Here is a 21670-nt window from a genome sequence, read left to right on the forward strand (position 1 = left end):
TGACCCTTCCACTGAAGTTGATATTTGCTGATGAACTGCATAATGGGTTCTATTTGAAGCTCTTGCATTATGTCCTCATTTTTTTTATGATCCCAGCGACTGACATCTTTATTCTTCACAGTCCACGCTTTGCTACCATAGCTTAATACTGGCTGTGCTAAGGTTTTATACAAGCCTATTCTTGTGTGTCTTTGTACTAGTGAGGGTTTCATGTGATTGAATACTAAGCTTTAGTAATATGATTAAACAATTAACACAAGTTATTAATATCCAATATTTGAATATACCCATCTCCTGCACACAGTACACGTAAAATCAAAGGTTTCTGTGCTTCATTTTAACATGATATTCATGAACACAAAGTGAGAGAGGAATGGGAGAAGATATGCTACAAGCTCTGCTACCAAGACTTTATTGTAACACATCATGTAGACAAAGCACAAATGATGAAACCATTTAATAGCTGAAGAACAATTGTTTGAGTTCATTCACTTTCGTTTGTTACATCTTTCTTCCACTGTTACTGTAATCCAGTACCAACTTAAATTTTTCACTTTCACATGATATGTGCTCTACCTCACAGTTTGAGAACCATTACTGGATAAGTCTTAAAAACAGGACGATTTTAAAGATGGCATCCCATTTCAACCTATCCCACTTCAAGCACTAATCACAAGAACAATGCAAAATTCAATTGCAACAGTTGTATGAAATAATTGTTTTTTCATCAGTTAGAACTTGCTTCGGTGTATGTTAACAATGATGTTACTACCACAACACCTAAGCATTTCTAACATTAAATGAGGCTCGCATATCATTCATGCATAGCGAACATAATTTTACAAATACGTAGTACTCATTTCCTCAAATCTTGGAATATGACTATGCACAGGCAATAAATGCATATTTCTGTCACTTAAAACACGTCTGTAATGTTAATAAAGTAACATTCAAGTCAAGTCCTCTCAATGAATAGCAATCAATCCTGATTCAAGGAGCTTCTGTATCTTCGCAGCAATCTCTGGATTCTTCAAGTGACTGAAAGAATATGAAAGAAATAACAATTACATTTATTATATAAGAAAAATAAAAGGGAACATTAATAAGAGTAAACAGTTGCAGTGGAACCATGTGAATAAAATGATTATTAAGCCAATGAATGAAATGAAGGGATCTTAAATACAGTAAAAGTCCGACATAACAAGAAGTGTTACACCGTGGATTTGGATACAACAAGGTGAAGCATATGGGCTATTCTATATGAAATCAATCAGTAAAAAACCTCGCATTTTTTATACTCTAATTTTTTCCCTATTTATACAAGGTGCTGAGGAGAGTGCATTTTCAAAAATATACTATCGAAAGTCAAACGGTTTTCGTATTATTGAGCGACAAATTAGCGTATTTTATAAAAACAAGCCTCTTTCAGCGCTCAGAACTCTAGAACCATTTACTGCAGAACATTGAACGGGAGCTCATTTTGAAGCTGACATTTAGTAGGTAAGAAGTAATACTTATTTTTATTGTATACAGAGAGACAGATAATCTGATTTTACTTACTTTGAGGCTTTTTGCCCATTTGTAAAAATGTAAAAAATATTGAGAAAAAACCTTGCATTATTAAGAGAGATTCGGCATTGTTTGCTTAGTGGCTCGGCAATAACTTTCGAGGGTATTAAATAAATTATTTTCACACGCCTAGACTTGAACGGCGCAGTACCCCACGCACTGGCCGAGAGCTGAAGATAAGCGAGCATTGGGCGTCATTTTACTCCTGTGTTTATGAAAACCTGTGATAAAGCTAGCACAGCCATGACTGCTAGACGACACATCACGTGTTTGTCTCCTGGCCTTGCTTGTCTCGACTACCTACAGTCAGCTGGTTAGTTCATGCGCGTACTATTTATTTTATTTGATATTTTCAATACTTTCTTATCAACGGTGCAACAGTAAAAAATATGTGTTTATTTGTACTTTCAATGTGGAATCTAACCATATATTTTAAAAATATTTTTTTCGTGGTCAAAGGCGTCTTAATGAAGCAAAATCTAAATTTCTCCATTTCCATAAAAAGTAAGAAAAACTGTTTACATGTCAATATAAACTATAATTTCTCAGCAGCAAAATAAACAATGATTTTGATTATTGGGTGCAAGGGTTTCGGAGCCACAACAGTTTAAAGTTGCTAATTTTATGAAAGTACGATAAATTTAAATATTTTTAATTTAAACACTATGAAGTTCTGTTGCCTCAAACTTTGCACAAAGCATTGTATGACAGTTGTCAACGGACAGAAAAAGTTTCATTGTATTTAAAAATTGCAAGGTCAATTTTCTCTATATTTAGGTCGATTTGAGATGGAATAGCCCATATGCTACCTGGGGAAGGGGGAAGTCATCATCAGTGAATATCAATTTAGCAATTTTCCTATGGTGGGAGTATTCTTCTGTTCATCACATACACATTGTGTTTATGATATGAAATAATTGCATGGAACCCTATTAGAAATACTTACAGAAAAACAGTAAATTAGTTCTACACAAGGTTGCGAAAATGTTATGGTTTATTTAACAACGCTCGCAACTGCAGAGGTTATATCAGCGTCCCCGGATGTGCCGGAATTTTGTCTCGCAGGAGTTCTTTTACATGCCAGTAAATCTACTGACATGAGCCTGTCGCATTTAAGCACACTTAAATGCCATCAACCTGGCCCGGGATCGAACCCGAAACCTTATACTGCTGTGAGCAGACACAAAATGGCGTCTCAAATGCTAGGAAGTTAAATGGCGCGTTTGTTATCTAGCAGATGCACTTGGATCATGAATTTCAATGTTGTCAACATTGTATTTTTACAGCCAACGATAATACTGAGCTCATTCTCTGGATGTTTTCGCGAATTTGTTATATGTCCATTTGTCAACCTGTGTATTTATAAATACAATAAAGGATTGCTGATGAACATGCGTCGTCGTATTTTTACACTGTTGTACCAGATTTAAATGAGTATTTACATCGCATTGCTACTGTAATTTTTTTTTTACAGTACTGAGTAAGTGTGATGGTGAAGAAGGAAAGGAAAAGTTTCTGAATTGAAGAGAAGATCAATATATGCACTTCAGGAAGTCGACTCTCTTTTGGGACGTGTTGCTTTGGCAAAGGAGTTGGGGATATCGGTCATGATGATGACAATGATGATAATGATGACTGATGATCATAATTGTAATGTTATTCCCATATGTGCAGAGGCAGTTGCAGCTTTAGGAACACTGAGGAAATATCTTTCTGCTGCCGATGGTGATGACACTATTTTTGAGAATCTGTATGAACTCTAAAAACAAACAAGAGTCACTGCAAAACAAAAATAAATAAAAATATCAGACTTCTTCACTTCTTCATCTCGTCTTTTCAAACTTTTCCTCGTTTCTGTAACACTTAACACACATGTATTGCATATTATTTTATGGTCGATCTTAATAAAAAAGATTAATTATTATTAATCATTTTAGTTTGCTATTTGTCGGTAGGTGTCATTCATTTGTTTTTATTTGTATTTGTTGATAGGTGTTATTCATTTGTTATTTACTTACCGCACATGTACTGTATGTACGTTCAACTTACAAGGTCTACCAAGAATATTGGTAAAGTCGTTATTCTACTTAAATGACATGTACAATTTTATATAGCTCAACTAAAATATGTTTTTATATTGACTTAATCTGTTTACTATGTATTGTATATTTTTGTTTAGCATAACTGATGAATTGTATGTGCTGTAAATTGAATAGTATACTGTATGATGAATTGTATATAGGTCTACTGTAAATTTAATGGTAGTCTGTATAGCTCAATTGATGAATTGTATATGGTGTAAATTGTATAGTAGTCTGTATAGCTCAACTAATGAATTGTTTATGATTATAAATTGAATTAATCTACTTGATATTAATTGCACAAATTTGTATAGCTTAATGAAAGTATGCTTGTAAATTAAATTATTCTGCTTACTTTGTACTATATATATTTGTATAGTTTTAGCCGATGAATTGTATATGCTTTAAATTGAATAGTAATCTGTATAGCTCTGTTGATAAATTGTTTGTGTTTTTAATTTGAAGTAGTTTGCATGATATGTATTATCAATTTCTGTGTTTCACAATTGGTTGAATTGTTTATGCCTTAAATTTAATTAACTTGTTTTGTATTATACATATAGCTCAACTTATGAATGATCGTTTGCATTTGTAAATTTAATAATCTGATTGGCTATGTATTGTATACTTTTAGTAGAGCCATCGATGTAGCTCAGTCGGCAGTCTTGCTGGATTGCTGATCCGGAGCTGTGTTCGGGTTTGGGTTGGATCCCTCTTTGGTCTTTGGTTTCTTCCGAGGTTTTCCACAGCCGTGGGACTGAAGCCGGATGGTCTATGGCGAGTCTTCGGCATCAACCCCTTTGATTTGATTACCTGGTTGGGTTTTTCCGAGGTTTCCCCAACCAAAAGGAAAATGCCGGGTAATATTTTGGCGAATCCTCGGACCTCACCTCATCTCACTACATCTCGCCAAAATATTGTAAAAAATTGCACAAAATTGTAGAAAATTACTCAATTGTAAAACTGTAAAAATTGTAATTGTAATATTGTAAAATTTTGACTTGTTCCACATCTTAAAGCTTCATTGCTCATGTAAGATCTATGGAATAAAATAAATGAAGGAATGAATGAAAAAACATGATCGGCCAAAAAAAACTATTATGGTATTTCCTTCTTTTCAATAACTAAACTAAGAACTCTGTGCCAGCCAAGAGGTTATCTGGAATCAATGGAACTGACGACAGTGAAATGGTATTTGGAGAGTAAAGTCCAAAGATTTGCTACCAGTATTACCTGATATTCGTCTTAAAGGTGGAGAAAATCTAAGAAAAAACTCAATCAGGCTATTAGCCCAAGTAGCATTCGAATCCGCACCTTAGCACAACCTGGGATCCTGAGTACCTCTCATTACCTCGAGATTATGTGGGTGGCTACTATTTTCTTGAATTAAAATACCAAACGAATACAGTAGAATCCCGATTATCCGTCACCCTATTAACCAACTGACGGATTATTCGACTGTCTATTTCTCGATCTTTTTTTTTCTGCAGAAATAAATAACTTATATGAAGTACTGTTTTGTACATCATATTATTAGGTTCTATATATTTTTTGATAGAGAGTGTTATTACAAGCCTTTATCACTACACAGCATTGTCTACTGTTCAAATTGCCGTTCTATAATATAATTTGTATAGCCTATAAAATGTCTTCCACGGGTGTTAACAGAAAACGTATTGTGCTTAAATAAAAAAAAAAAAAAGGAAATAATTTAATGGTTTGAGAAAGAGAAACTGTGACTCATCTCGCATCAGAATACGAGAATGGAGTTACAACTGCGCGATTTAATAAAAACAACAAGGATACAGTGTTAAAAAGTATGTAAATCTACAACATGAGACCGCCTTTATTCCTATCTTTCCTGAGACAGTCATTACAAATGGTTTCCTTGTCCCTTAAAAACCTGTCGTTGACAACCAGACTTAAATACGTGAACTTCTGATCCACTACTTAGCATGTTAAATACTAGACCATGGAGGAAATTACAAATTCTTTCTTGGTACAGATTATTCGATTTTTTCGATCCACCATTCAGTCCATCCCCTTCATTACCATGGATAATAGAGGTTCTACTGTATTAACAAAAGCATCTTTGAAAATATTCTCTATAATTTTACTCACTCCTGCAAAGCCTTGGGATCATTCTGCATCTGCTCAAGAATAACTCTCATGGCTGGATCGCGCATGATAGCTTGAACCTCAGGATCGGCCATAGCACGTTTACGAACCTCTTCAGGGTTTGAATTCACTGCCATTGTGCAAGATCTATAACCTTCCAATGCCTCCTGAAATTTCAATAAAGTAGCATTTAATTAACAAATTCAGAGAAATATACCGCATAAGAATAATACGCATAAACTTTATACTTACGGCATTGGTAGAATCAAGTTCAAGTGCCTTCTGGTACGCAGAAATTGCTTTGCTATGTTGTTGCATACCTTGAAGAATTTTACCTTTCCTAATCCATCCCTTGACTGTAAAAAAAATAACAAAATAAAAATAAATTGTTGCGCATATTGAGTATACAATTGCAGACTTTCTGGATAAAAGAGTCAGGATTACTAAAGAAAGAAATACCAACAAACATCATTTAAGATTAGTACAAAATAAACTCTGAGAGAAATCTGAAGCAGAAACAGAAATGGTTCACAGCAGTATTAGGAAAGACCTTTATTAACCAATTGGTTATTAATGGAGAAAAATTCGCTCCAGCACTGGGAATCGAACCCGGGTCCCCGATTCTATGCACCAAGCACTCTAACCACTGAGCTATGCCGAGGTCCAATCCACAGCACTGGATCGAATCTGTCTCCTTTGGTATTTTTCCTCTGTATCTTTACTCCATGTTCGACATATACTGTATGTTGACACATATCAACTGTCATCACTCATACAAGGAGTGCACTCATTTGAGTGATTTGGTAGCCGGGATTCCACAGTATATGCACTGCTGGCAAATAATCTACGTAAAGATTAATTTTTATTGTCCTACAGAATTATCTATTATGATTACCATTGGCTACTGACTGACTGACTGACTTACTGGCTTTTAAGAAACCCGGAGGTTCATTGCTGCCCTCACATAAGCCCGCCATCGGTCCGTATTCTGAGCAAGATTAATCCAGTCTCTATCATTATATCCTACCTCCCTCAAATCCATTTTAATATTATCTTCCCACTTACGTCTCGGCCTCCCTAAAGGTTTTTTCCCTCCGGCCTCCCAACTAACACTCTATATGCATTTCTGGATTCGCCCATAAGTGCTACATGCCCTGCCCATCTCAAATGTCTGGATTTAATGTTCCTAATTATGTCAGGTGAAGAATACAATGTGTGCAGTTCTGTATTGTGTAACTTTCTCCATTCTCCTGTAACTTCATCCCTCTTAGCCCAAATATTTTCCTAAGCACCTTATTCTCAAACACCCTTAATCTCTGTTCCTCTCTCAAGTGAGAGTCCAAGTTTCACAACCATAAAGAACAACCAGTAACATAACTGTTTTATAAATTCTAACTTTCAGATTTTTTGACAGCAGACTGGATGATAAAAGTTTCTCAACTGAATAATAACAGGCATTTCCCATATTTATTCTGTGTTTAATTTCCTCCCGAGTATCATTTATATTTGTTACTGTTGCTCCCAGATATTTGAACTTCTCCATCTCTTCAAAAGATAAATTTCCAATTTTTATATTTCCATTTCGTACAATATTCTGGTCACGAGACATAATCATATACTTTGTCTTTTCGAGATTTACTTCCAAACCTATCTCTTTACTTGCTTCCAGTAAAATTCCCGTGTTTTCCCTAATCGTTTGTGAATTTTCTCCTAACATATTCACGTCATCCGCATAGACAAGACATTGGCTATTAATGGAGAAAAATTCACTCTGGCGCCAGGAATCGAACCATAACAAATAATTCTGTTGCTTTAAATTTCGCTTCTCATTTGTATATATTAGAAGGAACGGGAGAATTCGGAAATTTTCAGCAACACTTCCTCCACTTGGATCTCTTAAGGGGTTAGGTACAGCTTATAGCAGTAAAATTTTGTAAATATTCAACATTTTTTCCTCCATTACTGTATCTTGTACAATAATAAAAATTAATATGTGTAACACACTGTCCTTCTGCTATATGAAAAAAAAATGTTCTTAGGATTTAAAAAAGAATTATTTACATTTTTTTTTTTTTCAAAATTCAGTTCACTGTGCAGTGATGAAGCGTTTCTCACATAACTAAAAAAACTATCCAGCATTCTGTGATGAAATTTTTTGTGTGTATTTATGCATGTCATATCTACAATATGATCCAAGATCACTTCTCTACCTTTGATAGATTGTCTGATAAAAAATAAATTCTTTTAAAAAATTGTCAAATATCAGTATTTTCTTCTCACTTACTTACTTACTGGCTTTTAAGGAACCCGGAGGTTCATTGCCGCCCTCACATAAGCCCGCCATTGGTCCCTATCCTGAGCAAGATTAATCCAGTCTCTACCATCATATCCCACCTCCCTCAAATCCATTTTAATATTATCTTCCTACCTACGTCTCGGCCTCCCCAAAGGTCTTTTTCCCTCTGGCCTCCCAACTAACACTCTATATACATTTCTGGATTCGCCCATATGTGCTACATGTCCTGCCCATCTCAAACGTCTGGATTTTATATTCCTAATTATGTCAGGTGAAGTATAAAATGCGATTTTCTTCTAACGCAAAATAAAAAAAAATATTATTTATTAAGGAACGTAGTTGAAAGAGCATGATATTAAATATGTGTTTCCACAATAAAATAAAAGAGAGAGAACATAAAAAAATTAACAAGTTTGTGAGTTATGAGGAAAACACTTCATCATTGCACAGTAAACTGCCACCATTTTGAAGAAATATATATAGGCCTATATAATATTTTTTTAATCGTAAAAATATTTTTTTTTCACATAGCAGAAGGACAGCGTTTTACATATACCAATTTTCATTACTGTACAAGATACAGTAATGGAGGAAAAAAAAAAGTTGAATATTTCCAAAAATTTTACTGCTGTAAGCTGTACCTAACCCCATAATAAATGTACAAATAAAAACTCACTGTTTGATGCTGAATCTCACTGGATTGCACCTAATTGAATCAGTACACAAGTAATGCACATACCCACACAAAATAATCCAGAACTTCAGTTTGCTTCTGATATGCATTGAGAGGAATATAAATCTCCAAGCTCAGCATAGCATCACAATTCATTGGTCGGAATTATTCAGTTGTTTCACCTTTTACACAGTTCACAAAGCAAAAGATGCATTAAGAACAAAAGCAACAACAGGATAATGATACTCTTGGATAGACTATGTATTATAGCAAATATGAAGATAAGCAGGATAGAAGTAGTCGAGATTTAGATAAAGCAAACAAACATGAATTCACTGTGGGCTAAAGCAAGGAGATGCACTATCACCTTTACTTCTTAACTTTGCTCTAGAGTATGCCATTAGGAAAGTCCAGCATAACAGAGAGGGTTTGGAATTGAACGGGTTACATCAGCTGCTTGTCTATGCGGATGACGTGAATATGTTAGGAGAAAATCCACAAACAATTAGGGAAAATACGGGAATTTTACTGGAAGCAAGTAAAGAGATAGGTTTGGAAGTAAATCCCGACGAGACAAAGTATATGATTATGTCTCGTGACGAGAATATTGTACGAAATGGAAATATAAAAATTGGAAATTTATCTTTCAAAGAAGTGGAGAAGTTCAAATATCTTGGAGCAACAGTAACAAATATAAATGATACTCGGGAGGAAATTAAACACAGAATAAATATGGGAAATGCCTGTTAATATTCGGTTGAGAAGCTTTTATCATGCAGTCTGCTGTCAAAAACTCTGAAAGTTAGAATTTATAAAACAGTTATATTACTGGTTGCTCTGTATGGTTGTGAAACTTGGACTCTCATTTTGAGAGAGGAACGGAGATTAAGGGTATTTGAGGATAAGGTTCTTAGGAAAATATTTGGGATTAAGAGGAATGAAGTTACAGGAGAATGGAGAAAGTTACACAACGCGAAACTGCACGCATTGTATTCTTCACCTGACATAATTAGGAACATTAAATCCAGACCTTTGAGATGGGCAGGGCATGTAGCATGTATGGGCGAATCCAGAAATGCATATCGAGTGTTAGTTGGGAGACCGGAGGGAAAAAGACCTTTGGGGAGGCCGAGACGTAGATGGAGGATAATATTAAAATGGATTTGAGGGAGGTGGAATATGATGATAGAGACTGGATTAATCTTGCACAGGATAGGGACCGATGCCGGGCTTATGTGAGGGCGGCAATGAACCTCCGGGTTCCTTAAAAGCCAGTAAGTAAGTAAACAAACATGAAACAATGTATACCGCACATAAATCAAATTAAGAAAAAAAGATTATAAACCAAAAACTGGAAGAAAACAACATGAAGATACTGGACTTCTGCCAAGAGACAGAAATTGGTCAGAGATTCCAACTCCATAGGTATATATAAAGATGTTACTGTGCATCAGGTAGTATAAGCCGATACTTACTGAATTTAGGATCCAGTTCCACGCATTTCTCACAATCTTTGAGTCCAAGATCAAAAGCAGCTAATTTTGTATAACAGGCAGCTCTATTGCTGTAATACTTCGGGTCATCTGGGTTACGTTTAATGGCCTCAGTATAGTGCTTCATAGCTGTTGCATAATCACCTGAAAAATATTATAATAAGAGATATGAAACTTCCCCTTTTAGCAATTTTATCAGTTTCGATATACACAATGTCAACACTTGGTGCACCATTAGCTGAATGACTGAATATCAGCTTTCCATGCTGCCATTGTACTACCAATTTTCCATTAATCATCACTAGAGCTGGGATTCATATATACTAAAAGCTAACAATTTTAGACGGTATAATTTATAAACATACAAGCCATGCCCGTCACTACTTTTAGATGCCATTCTCGTCATTCAGTACTTCCATTTGGTACCACTAAGGGTCTAAATAATCCACTTAATAACCACTTACAAATCAGCATGTGATTTACAAGATGCATTGTCTAGTCCTTGTGACTAAGTTCTCTGTTATTACATTTCAGTCTTGTGCATCAGGTTTAAAAATCCTCATAACAGACATCACATCCATTCAGCTATATAGGCCCCTATTCGGTGTCATTCTTAACTGTTAATACATATAAATCCCAGCTCTAATCATCACCATCATTCTTGGTTTACAATAGGTAATATCTACAGGAAACTGATTTATGTATATCTTAAGCAAGTTTCAATAATTTTTTAGTAGGTTATTTTAAGATGCTTTATCAACATCTTAGGTTATTTAGCATCTGAATGAGATGAAGGTGATGTCTAGCCTGGGTTCGATTCCTGGCAAGGTCAGATATTTTCTTATAAAATTTCTATCTCAGGACTAGGAGAGATGGTGGTTCACAACTTCTAATCACAAAATTTCGCACCAATATGCCTGGGTTAAATCCAAAATCTCTCTGCAGTGCATATGAAGGGAAGGCATATGTCACTGTTGATAGTAATTCGACCATCGGATGGGGACGTTAAGCCTGGTGGCCCCTTTGGTGCTATTCGACAGGAGTAGGCTACGTGCCAGCACCGGGTTTCCCCCTTCTCAACACACACGCACGCACACACACACACAAACCCTCCCCCCACCCCCGCCGGTGAAATGAGTCTGGGGTCCAGCACCAATACTTACCCAGCATTTGCTCATAATGGGTTGAGGGAAAATCCCAGAAAAAACCTCAACCGGGTAAGTTGCCCTGACCGGAAATTGAACCCGGGCCACCTGGTTTCGCGGCCAGACACGCTAACTGTTACTCCACAGGTGTGGACAGTTTCAATAATAATACTGTATAAAGTATGTGGATTTACAGGAGGTCATCACAGACTGATCCAGAGGTGTGGTCCTGAGCACTTTAGGTCCAATGGGAATGCTGTGCCTTCTTTTTCTATCACAGGATACCTAACACTGTTAAACTAGTTCCATCTTTGCCATAATTTTTAGTGACCCTGCACAAGTCTACAGAATCTCTGCAACGATGCCTGTAACTGGTTTTAAGTTCTGACTTCCACCAAGGATCACTGCAGTCTTGTAGGGTTTGTCCAGAAAAATAAAACCTGACAATAAAATAGCGATAATTTTGTCTCAAATTTTCTCATTCAGGAACAGGGTTCTTTGCAGTTTTGTAAATCTGTGATATGAGACCAGAGCAGTCACTGAGAATGTTTGTACAATGAAATGTTTTATTGAAGCTTTTACAATGTTAATATTTTTGTTAAATGATAGGTATTAAAAGGATAAAAATGACAGTAAATTAATTTATAAATTAGCCATTAATTGAAGACCTGAATTGACAAACATCCCAAGTTCAAAATTTACCGAATTTGAGTTAGAGTTTTTACCTGCCTGACACATTGTGTTTTGCATAGGGTACCATTCTGTTTAAAAAAAAAATCCCAAGTCCGAATCCAAGCTTGTGTTTTTGAATCATACAAATACCTATTTATTTCAGTACTCTTATATTGCAAACCTATTGCTCTCCTGAAAAATGTACTTGAATGGACTTGGGATGTTTGTCAATTCTGATCTTGAATTTCATTCTGAAGGAAGCCAAAGTTAAAAACATTTAATGTTTTCGTAAATCCACTATTCTCAGCTCGATATCAATCTGTAAACCCAAGAACCAATGACGAAGGATGGTAACCACTACTGTACCATGGATGACATATTTTTAATAGTTTCACTTCTCATCTAACAATAAAAGAAAATACGAACCATTCTTAAATAGTTCATTTCCCTTCTCTTTCTCTTCCTCGGCCTTTACTGGATCAATATAAGCCTTTCTTTCCTCCTCTTTTATTTTCTTCTCAACCTCCGAGAGTAATGCTTTTATTTCTGGAGTACGGAATTCCGACATTGACTTTTCATATGCAGTCTTGGCACTACGTAAATCCTGGAAATGAACAACATACATCTTAAATATGAAAGTTACAAAAGGATGTAGTGTGAATTCAGTCAATTTAATCAAAAACCATAATTGGAGCCACGTGAGTTTAACAAGATTTAGATTTCTGATCATTGGTACTTTGCAAAGTTATTTTGTAATTTTATTCCTTCACCTTTAAAATAAACAAAAATTCACAGTTCTTACCCCTAATTTCTTGTGTGCATTGCCAATTCTAGTAAATGCTTTTGCAATCAACTTAAAATCTGCTCTATTTTCTCTACCAACTTCAATAGCTTTTTCACACTGTTCGATACATTTCTGGTATTCCTTCTGTTCAAAGTACACAGCTGAAAAAAAAGAAAAGAACATAAAAAAAATTAACCATACATACATCTTGATTACACAACTTTTAACACTATATCACTTCGGAATATGTATTATATGTCTTTTCCATGATAAATTTTACTGTACTTGGTTAACATGTATTAGCCTTCTTCAGAACTGGTTGTTGCTGGTCTTGGCGCCTTTTGTTTTGTTTCCTGTGGGGGTGTGTTTGTGTAGTGTAATGTGGAGTCAAAGAGTATGTGTGTTCTGAAATTGAGTTGTGTGTTGAGAATTTCACAACACACAAACACACAAAAATACATCCAAATAACAAATATAAATGATACTCGGGAGGAAATTAAACACAGAATAAATATGGGAAATGCCTGTTATTATTCGGTTGAGAAGCTTTTATCATCCTGTCTGCTGTCAAAAAAACTGAAAGTTAGAATTTATAAAACAGTTATATATTACCGGTTGTTCTGTATGGTTGTGAAACTTGGACTCTGAGAGGAACATAGGTTAAGGGTGTTTGAGAATAAGGTGCTTAGGAAAATATTTGGTGCTAAGCGGGATGAAGTTACAGGAGAATGGAGAAAGTTACACAACACAGAACTGCATGCATTGTATTCTTCACCTGACATAATTAGGAACATTAAATCCAGACGTTTGAGATGGGCAGGGCATGTAGCACGTATGGGCGTATCCAGAAATGCATATAGAGTGATAGTTGGGAGGCTGGAGGGAAAAAGACCTTTAGATAGGCCGAGACGTAGATGGGAAGATAATATTAAAATGGATTTGAGGGAGGTGGGATATGATGATAGAGAATGGATTAATCTTGCTCAGGATAGGGACCAATGGCGGGCTTATGTGAGGGCGGCAATGAACCTCCGGGTTCTTTAAAAGCCAATAAGTAAGTAAGTCCTAATAATTAATGTAATAAGAACATTAGAGAAAATAACTGCCACACAACGCGATGTTTATGCACACTCGCTCACGAAACTGTGGAAAAATTTAACTTTGTATATAGGCTATAGTAGTACCTACAACGCTAACATCATAACCATGTTTTTTCAATTCCTCTTACATTATATTTCCGCTTTTCTCATGACTCGTGCTTGCTTCTTCAGCAAAACAGTTTAAAAAATTACGAATATATTCATTTAGTATAACTTTTCTGTGGGCAAAATTAATTTACGCTTTTAAATTTCTATAATTTTCATTGTTAGAGTTGACTACCCTGAATAGTCCTTTTGTCGTTGATTGGCGGAACGTTGTGAATTCGTCTCTTCTACTATTTCATGTCTGACCAAAGCCACGATACTAACTGTTGTTGCAGGGTGAGGGGGTGTAGCCTTGTTGCCATGGTAACCATAGCTGAGTGAGGAAGAAAATCGAGCTCACTTCACCAGTGCAGAACTTAAACGTATCAGAGTCTTGTTGCTACGGTAACTATAGAAAGCGAAATAGAAAGTCGCAATGCAAGAAGTGAATTCACCAGCGCTACATTCGTTAATTCTTCAGTGCAGTACGATTTTTGAATGTACATTAAACATAAATATCATAAAATCAGTCGCATTGTGATGTATAATAAAAGTAAAATGAATTTTTCAATTTTTAAAATTCTATGGTGAAGTTGTGCTTCACTTGGTTCACCTGAAAAGCCGCCTCTGGTTTTTATGGTGTAGTCTCTAAATGTTTAAATAAAATCTGGTTGCTAGTATTCATGTAATCACATGTTTTACCTTATTTCACTCATTCAAATTGAAAATATGTCTTAATGCATACCTTTATTTTCCAATACTTACACTTCAGAAAGAATCAGGTTAACTGCAACACAAAAATATAGGATTCTAATGGATCAAATAACTGAAATACACATACCTGCTATATTATTTAAGTATGTTATATCACTCGAATCCAATTCTATTGCTTTATTATAATGTTTCAAGGCTTCTTCAAAATTCTTCTTCTTGTAAGCTTGGTTTCCTAAGTCTTTTTCTTTTAGCGCCTAGAAAGAAATATTTTCATTGTCACACATACTGCAGATATGATTAAAAAAGTGGTACAGTAGAACCTCTATTATCCGTGGTAATGAAGGGGGTGGAATGAACGGTTAATCGAAAAAATCGGATAATCCGTACCATATAAGGTTTTCATAAATTAAATGCATAGATTAATACAGTTTCGTAATTTTCTCCGTGGTCTTCTGTTTTAACATTCTAGATAACAGATCAGACATTCACTAATTTAAGTCTGATTTTCAACGACTAAACTCCTTATGACAGCTGTCTGTGAAAAGATAGGAATAGTAGGCCTACAGGTCTCATGTTGTAGATTTACATACTTTATACGCTTTATATATTTTTTTCATTAAATCGTGCACAGTTGTAATTCCTACTTCGTATTCTGATGCGAGATGAACCACAGTTTCTCTTTTTCCAAACCATTCAATTACTTGTACTTTTTTCGTGGCACAACATGTTTTCTTTTGACACCTGTACAAAACATTCCGCATAGAAGTTAGACAGTAAGAGTAGACCATACAGTATAAGGGTAAAGGTTTGTAAAGAAAACACTCTGTAGAAAAAAATTCGTACTAATATAATGTACATACAGTACTTCATATTTTTTCTACATAAAAAAAAAAGAGCGAGAGAGAAATTTAGTTGGATAATCCATCAATCGGTTAATAGGGTGACAGATAATCGAGTTCTACTGTAATTCAATATTAAATTTTAAGTCATGCTCAATAATCTAGAAGATATCAAGTATCGTGGAACATGAGTTTTTCAGATAAAAGAATTCACATTGCAGCTTTCTCCAGAACTCTACTCAACAAAAATACGGAATTGTATTTTTCTATCTCACAACATTAAAAATTCACATGTAACGTATGGAATCACTCATATCAATTTCATTTTAGGAGGCGCACTGTTGGCCGAAAGGCTAGAGCATCAGCTTTCCATCCTGGTAATCCAGGTTTCGAATACCTTCAGGTCCAAATGAAGTTTGTGGTGGAAAGAGACAGTGTTTGGTGGTAGGTTTTCATGGAGCACCCCGTTTCCCCTATCAGCATTCCACCAATGCTCCATTATTATAGTTCAGCTCCTATGGTGCATGAGCGGCTGAAATAACTACAAGCTTCAGCAAACTGCCACTAGAGGGGGATGCTTGGGTGAATAATGTTAGTCAATTGTCTACCAGTAGTTAAAATATATATACTGGGTGAATTGTAAGTAATGTCAATAATTTTGGTTTGCAGTAGCAGGAAAATGATGAAATTTGAAGTAACTAAGCTTGTGAATTAATAATTAATTAGTAATACCAGTATTAATATTAATACCAATACATAATTCAGTTGTGTTGTGATTCCTATTCAACACTATATTCAGCCAAGTGTAATTTTAAGAAGATATAACTTAATAGATCTACTTGGTATTAAACACACATGTGGCTAATGGACAGAAGTATATTTCACATTTCAATTCATTTCTTTCGTGTTTAGAATTTTATTAAAATGTCCAAGAGATGAAATACCATGGCAGCAACTTCTCCAAGAAAGAAAGTGCTTGCCACTCGAAGTATTTACACTTTGCGAGGTTATATTTAATATTATGTACACCTATCATGTGCTGAAGAAAGAAGACATTAAAAAAATAAATTATGCACACTGACAAGCCAATTATAACGAGAATATCAACATTTTTAAGGGTTAGTATTTTAAGAAGATTATACATTTCAAAATGGTATTCTGTTTTCGGAATTCGTACTAATCATTTCATGTGATCAAACAAAATACATTTTTAGGTTAGGTCTCATGAATTGTAAACTGTTTAGTCAAAGCAATGAATTTCATGTTGTCACACTAAATACATTTTAATATTAGATCATACTAATCTACTAATTACCGACATAATATGCGAGAAACCACGAGGGAAATATACTATTTCATAAATTATTGAATCATTTAGAAAACACGTCCCAACATAAAAATGAGATGTGGTAAATAAGTAAATTAGCAAGACATTGTTATTGTCAATACTACATTATTATTATTACATGGCAGCAACTTCTCTAAGAAATAAAGTGCTTGCCATTCAAAGTATTTATACACTTCACGAGGTTATATTTAATATTATGTACACCTATGATGTGCTGAAGAAAGAAGACATTAAAAAAGAAATTATGCACACAGACAGGGCAATTATAACGAGAATAGCAACATTTTTAAGGGTAAGTATTTTAAGTGATTATACATTTCAAAATGGTATTCTGTTTTCGGAATTCGTACTAATCATTTCATGTGATCAAACAAAATACATTTTTAGGTTAGGTCTCATGAATTGTAAACTGGTTAGTCAAAGCAATGAACTTATGTTGTCACACTAAATACATTTTAATATTAGACCAATCTAATCTACTAACTACCAACATAATATGCGAGATATCCATGAGGGAAATATACTATTTCATAAATTATTGAATCATTTAGAAAACACGTCCCAACATAAAAATGAGACGTGGTAAATAAGTAAATTAGCAAGACATCGTTATTGTCAATACTATATTATTATTATTTCAGTATTTTTAACAAACACAGTACTCTTTTCTGAAGTGTATGTAACTTTCTTAAAAAAAAAAAAAAACACAGAATTACATACAATCTCACTTCAAACACAAATCTGTAACTACCTTGTCCACAAGATAGTTTACCTGTACTTTTTCTGGACTGAGATCTTCTTCCATCTTCTCCTGTTTAGGCTGAGGTTTTTGTGTTGGTCTTGAAGATGCTTCTTTCTTCGGAGGTGGAGGAGACATTTCCATGTCATCATCTCCTGGTGTCTCAATATTAAGACCAAGCAAAACGCTTAGTGTGGTTAGCACCCGTGTATCATTCAATCTGTTGCTAAAGAGAGAGGGAACAGAATATTAAACACAGTCTAGATTTCATAAGCTCTACAAGGCAAAGCTGATTATGTCGCAACTATTTAGCATCATCAAGTTAATTAATTATTACAAATCTAGTGACGCTGAAACTTCAAATTCTGTTTTTAATAGTAGGATCAAATAAGATAATCTTTTACTGTATTACTGAGCCTCTTACAATACTAAAAACGATTCTTCAATACATATTATTATTGTTATTATTATTATTATTATTATTATTATTATTATTATTATACACTAATGGTGAAATAGTCCTGTGAGATTCCTAAGATTACAGCTACTACAGACATTATTATGACATGAGGTGAGAAAACGGCAGGCTGCTCCTTGCACAGTCCGCGATGAGCGGGCGGTCAAGAGGTGCGATGTAGTAGATCCTCAGTCGCAAATTGCATTCGCTGTAGTCACAAGTCGTGTTACAAAAGTCTTGATTCTTCAAGTGTACAAAGTTAGTGTATAAAGTTCAGTGATTATTGTGTAGAGGAAGCGCAAAGAAAGCTTGCCCATTTGACTGATGCCCAGAGAACGATATTCGGTCCTCGTGCCGCCATGCTCGTTACAGGGCTGCTATGAATCACGTAATGCTGATTACAGGGCGCATTCGAAAGCGCGGTCTTGAACTGTTCGTATCATGTGGAGTGTTGCTGTGCAGAGCGGGTAGAAGCTAGCATTTGCGTTACATATTCTGCGTTTTATCCCTGATATCAGGAGTTTTATGTAGTTCAAAGTGTGTTTGTTAAATAACAGAGTTCTGTATAACATTCTATGTACTTAACAATGCCCCCATTTCGCTCTAAATTAGGAAGTGCTAATGAAACCTTACACAGTCAAACTAGGGAATTATTTATAACGTTTATAAATGTATGAAAAACGAAACAGGCTCCACTCGTGACATAAGGAGTATATACAGATTAAAATAAACCGACCATAGTGCCCTAGTTATCGGAACATTTTAATAAAATCACCTAGTATTAGTGTTTTATTACAACGTCAAATATAAATTATTACACAATTACATATTTCTTACAACATCTTCGTCATTTCATTCAGTGATTTTATACTTACTTACTTACTGGCTTTTAAGGAACCCGGAGGTTCATTGCCGCCCTCACGTAAGCCTGCCATTGGTCCCTATCCTGAGCAACATTAATCCAGTCTCTATCATCATATCCCACCTCCCTTAAATCCATTTTAATATTATCTTCCCATCTACGTCTCAGCCTCCCAACTAACACTCTATATGCATTTCTGGATTCACCCATACGTGCTACATGCCCTGCCCATCTCAAACGTCTGGATTTAATGTTCCTAATTATGTCAGATGAAGAATATACTGATACAAAAAAACGAATACCTTATCAGTGATTTTATATGTAAAAAAAAATTCGTGTTTCTGTATTTTCAACAATTACATATTTCTTATAACATCTTTGTCATTTCATTCAGTGATCTTATATGTAAAAAAAAAAAAAAAAAAAAAAAAAATTGTGATTCTGTATTTTCAACAATGTTATGTTATTAGTTATTCTCCAACAAGGTTTAGGTTCCGTTACATGCTCTGTGATAAATATCACTCAAAACATCAAGCTAGCAGACGAGTGAGAACTGTCGACAGTTTCCCAATCGAATCAAAGTGAGGTCAAGTGCACCCGAACGATTCCGAAAGTTAGCGCAGCTTTCCGTGGCAAGCTCTTCTTGAGTCTACTCTATTTAGGTAATGTCTACCAACAAATTCTCATTGAGTAAATGTGTGCATATGTACAATACATACAGAATCACTAGCAGTTTGGAAAGGATTCCATCTTAATGGATGATATTGTGCATGTCCATCAAGCAGTTCTCGTGAACACCTTCCTTCACTGTGCTGGGATCACCAGACTGGAGTGGTCTGCCTGTTCCCCAAACATAAACCCAATTGAACATGTCTCGAGTCGAATCTCAGGCCATGTGATTAATTGATTTTCAAAGATATTAAATATACAAAAAATACAGTATAAAAACCTTCCGAATTTTACGTCCGGCACCACGGAATTGCCCAATAAATAACAGTAAATTATTTGCATATCAATCACAACTGTGATTTCTGATCCTTTGAATCATTGTCTCTATTTTTTTTTATTTTAGTAGGTTATTTTACGACGCTTTACCAACATATTAGGTTATTTAGTGTCTGAATGAGATGAAGGTGAAAATGCTGGTGAAATGAGGGGTCCAACACCGAAAGTTACCCAGCATTTGCTCATAATGGGTTGAGGGAAAACCCTGGAAAAAAACCTCAACCCGGTAACGGGAATTGAACCTGGGTCATTTGGTTTCGCGGCCAGACGTGCTAACCATTACTCCACAGGTGTGGACTTCTGTCTCTACGGTTTGCCAATTCCACATCAGCTTTTTTGTTATACTCAAAATGTTTCACATTCAATAAAATTAAGTCTGCCTCTCAGATTTTTCAAGCATGCCACAAGAGTAGCCATTATAAATTAGCGAGAGCTTATATGAATGCTATAATACAATAAAGCAGTACCAACAGTATAATTGTCAGTACTTTTAACAACTCAAGTCATACTTAACTGAAAAATGCACTGAAATATCATATAGGATATAATATCAAATTAAAACAAACGAGAATGAACAACAGCCATTTCTTACGAGAAGGAACAAAAAGGTTCCTGAAATTGACAAACCCAGTCTACTCCAGTCCTTTTCGAACCCTGCATATACCTCACCTCATGTCATGTATTTATTTACACTGCAAGTGGGCAAGCACCAGGTGGCAGTGGTATACACAATATAAACAATACACAATAAAATTTACTAGTTTCGATGGAATTTAAATTTAAAAAAAATGTCCATAAACATGCGACAGGAAGCTATAATGAGCACACACAACTAACAAAATATGTTGTTGTTGTTTTCTAATGCCAGGAGTTTGACAATAAAGTCATTTGACCTCTTGCACTCCAATATTTTTCAAAGATATTATCATGGTCAGCCACTGAAGCACAGATTTTGAGGTTAAATGGCAAGTTGTAGCAGATTTAAGTGAACACCATATTTTAACGTTTTGGTGGCTACTTCATTCACACACAACCCCCAGAATGTCTGGAGGACCACACCTGCTGTTGGTCGACAGGTCCATTGGACCTAGCTGGGAGATCTTGTTGATCACCAGCTTTCCTTCCTTAAGCCACTGGAGGACGATTTTAGTGCCATAGCAGGTCAGCACTAGGAACAGAAAAGTAGAAAGGGGAGGAAGGAAAGGGAAATGAACCCCTAGGCCTCGAATGCTCTAATGCCGTTGGGGTCGAAGAAAGTAAGAGTTCAGTCAGAGGACTGGATAGGAAAGGGTAAAGAGGGAATTAGGTATTGGATAGAGGGAAATTATACCAAATTCAGTCATTAACTCATCAAGCTGAGCAGTGCTAATGGATGAGTAGCCCCACCCTTTAGTTCAGCTCGTAAAATTATGCTTACTAACAGCTGCACCACGGGAAGGTAGGGATGGGACATTGGGTATTTGTCCAGGTTGGTTCCTTAAAGCCTTCTATGAGAAGGATTAATGGCTCTTCCCCCTGTATCAGACAGATACCCTTTTGCAGCCACTAACAAAATATGACGTAATACTTACACACATCTCACAATATTTCCTTACTGTGTAAATTCTTCCTCTTCATGTTTGTATACAATATTACAGGCACTCCATGTTCCATAGCTCTCCCTCCCCCTCAACAATGTGCAAATAATTGGG

General features: G+C 35.4%; 1 protein-coding gene across 1 annotated transcript in view; it reads right to left on the bottom strand.

Annotated features, from left to right (window-relative positions):
• Window positions 1-396: 396 nt before the first annotated feature.
• Stip1 (Stress-induced phosphoprotein 1) overlaps window positions 397-21670 on the bottom strand; it is a 30723-nt gene continuing 9449 nt past the window's right edge. The window contains exons 4-11 of the mRNA XM_069820250.1: window positions 17689-17881; window positions 14857-14983; window positions 12850-12992; window positions 12474-12651; window positions 10213-10374; window positions 6021-6124; window positions 5772-5935; window positions 397-1038 (exon numbers count right to left, since the gene is read on the bottom strand). Of these exons, the coding sequence (XP_069676351.1) occupies window positions 966-1038; window positions 5772-5935; window positions 6021-6124; window positions 10213-10374; window positions 12474-12651; window positions 12850-12992; window positions 14857-14983; window positions 17689-17881 (1144 nt within the window). The 3' untranslated portion in view covers window positions 397-965. The remainder of the gene's footprint in view (window positions 1039-5771; window positions 5936-6020; window positions 6125-10212; window positions 10375-12473; window positions 12652-12849; window positions 12993-14856; window positions 14984-17688; window positions 17882-21670) is intronic.

The sequence above is a fragment of the Periplaneta americana genome, chromosome 3 (assembly GCF_040183065.1).
Source record: "Periplaneta americana isolate PAMFEO1 chromosome 3, P.americana_PAMFEO1_priV1, whole genome shotgun sequence".
Lineage (NCBI taxonomy): Eukaryota > Metazoa > Arthropoda > Insecta > Blattodea > Blattidae > Periplaneta > Periplaneta americana.